This window comes from Phaethon lepturus, unplaced genomic scaffold (assembly GCF_000687285.1).
Source record: "Phaethon lepturus isolate BGI_N335 unplaced genomic scaffold, ASM68728v1 scaffold41486, whole genome shotgun sequence".
Taxonomy (NCBI): Eukaryota; Metazoa; Chordata; class Aves; order Phaethontiformes; family Phaethontidae; genus Phaethon; species Phaethon lepturus.
In genome coordinates, this window is record NW_010549142.1 from 13,619 (window position 1) to 14,516 (window position 898).

Consider the following 898-nt stretch of genomic DNA (forward strand, 5'->3'; position numbering starts at 1 on the left):
GGACGCCCTTCCAGCAGCTCAAGCAGGTGGTGGAGGAGCCATCGCCGCAGCTCCCGGCAGAGAAGTTCTCGGCGGAGTTTGTTGATTTTACCTCGCAATGGTAAAATACCCCCTCCGTCCCGCTCGCCCTGGTCCCACTCACCCTGGCCCTGCTTGCCTCCACCATGCTGTGGGGAGGCAGAGGAGGGCAGGTGCCAGCGGCCTCCTGTGGCCTTCTCCTACAGGCATCTCTCTGGGGTACAACCCAAATTTTTTAACAGAACATCCCCCTGGGTGAAGGGACGGGCCTTCATGCCCTCCCTGAGCCGTGAGGGCCAGGTTGGGGCCTGGTGCTGTGCAGGCAACGCACACCAGTTGTGGGGTCTTCCCCGCCTGAGGTGGCAAGGAACAGGCTTGGTCGCTTTGAGGGGGACACAGACGAGGACGGGATTTAGGAGACTTTGTCCATCTGATTGCCTCCACATCAACAGCACAGGGTGTCTGTGGCCATGCTAGCAGCATGGGCAGGTGCGGGTGGGCACACCAGGCCCCTCATGTCCCTGGGGCTGGCGTGGGGCAGGGAAGGGGAGCAGGACGCAGAATGGCTGCGTCCTCCTGCCTCCCGCTCCCGGGGGGACACGGCTCTGAGGGCAGGGCCGGTGTGGAGTTTGCCCTGTGGTGGCCCCCGTCAGCGGCCGTCCTGCCACCGGGGCCCTCCGGCTGGTGTGCGGCTTTCCATGGGACTCGGAGCTGGAAGCAGCGGGAGAGTTTGGCTGTGGTGTAGGAAAAGGGTTGGAGCAGATGCGCGCTGTCTGGAGGTTGCGAGAGCTGCATAAAAGCACAGGCTCTCCCAGCACCCGAGGAGACTCACAGCTGCCCTCATCGTATGGTTCAAAGAGAGCTGGCGGCGGGCCCCCGC

At 63.9% G+C, this 898-nt stretch overlaps 1 protein-coding gene across 1 annotated transcript in view; it reads left to right on the forward strand.

Annotated features, from left to right (window-relative positions):
* The window catches only part of LOC104623176 (dual specificity mitogen-activated protein kinase kinase 6-like), a gene marked incomplete at its 5' end in the record, with an annotated part of 17,663 nt that overhangs the window by 10,699 nt on the left and 6,066 nt on the right, over window positions 1-898 (forward strand). The window contains 1 exon segment of the mRNA XM_010290179.1: window positions 1-100. This exon segment is cut by the window's left edge and continues 31 nt beyond it. Within this exon segment, the coding sequence (XP_010288481.1) occupies window positions 1-100 (100 nt within the window).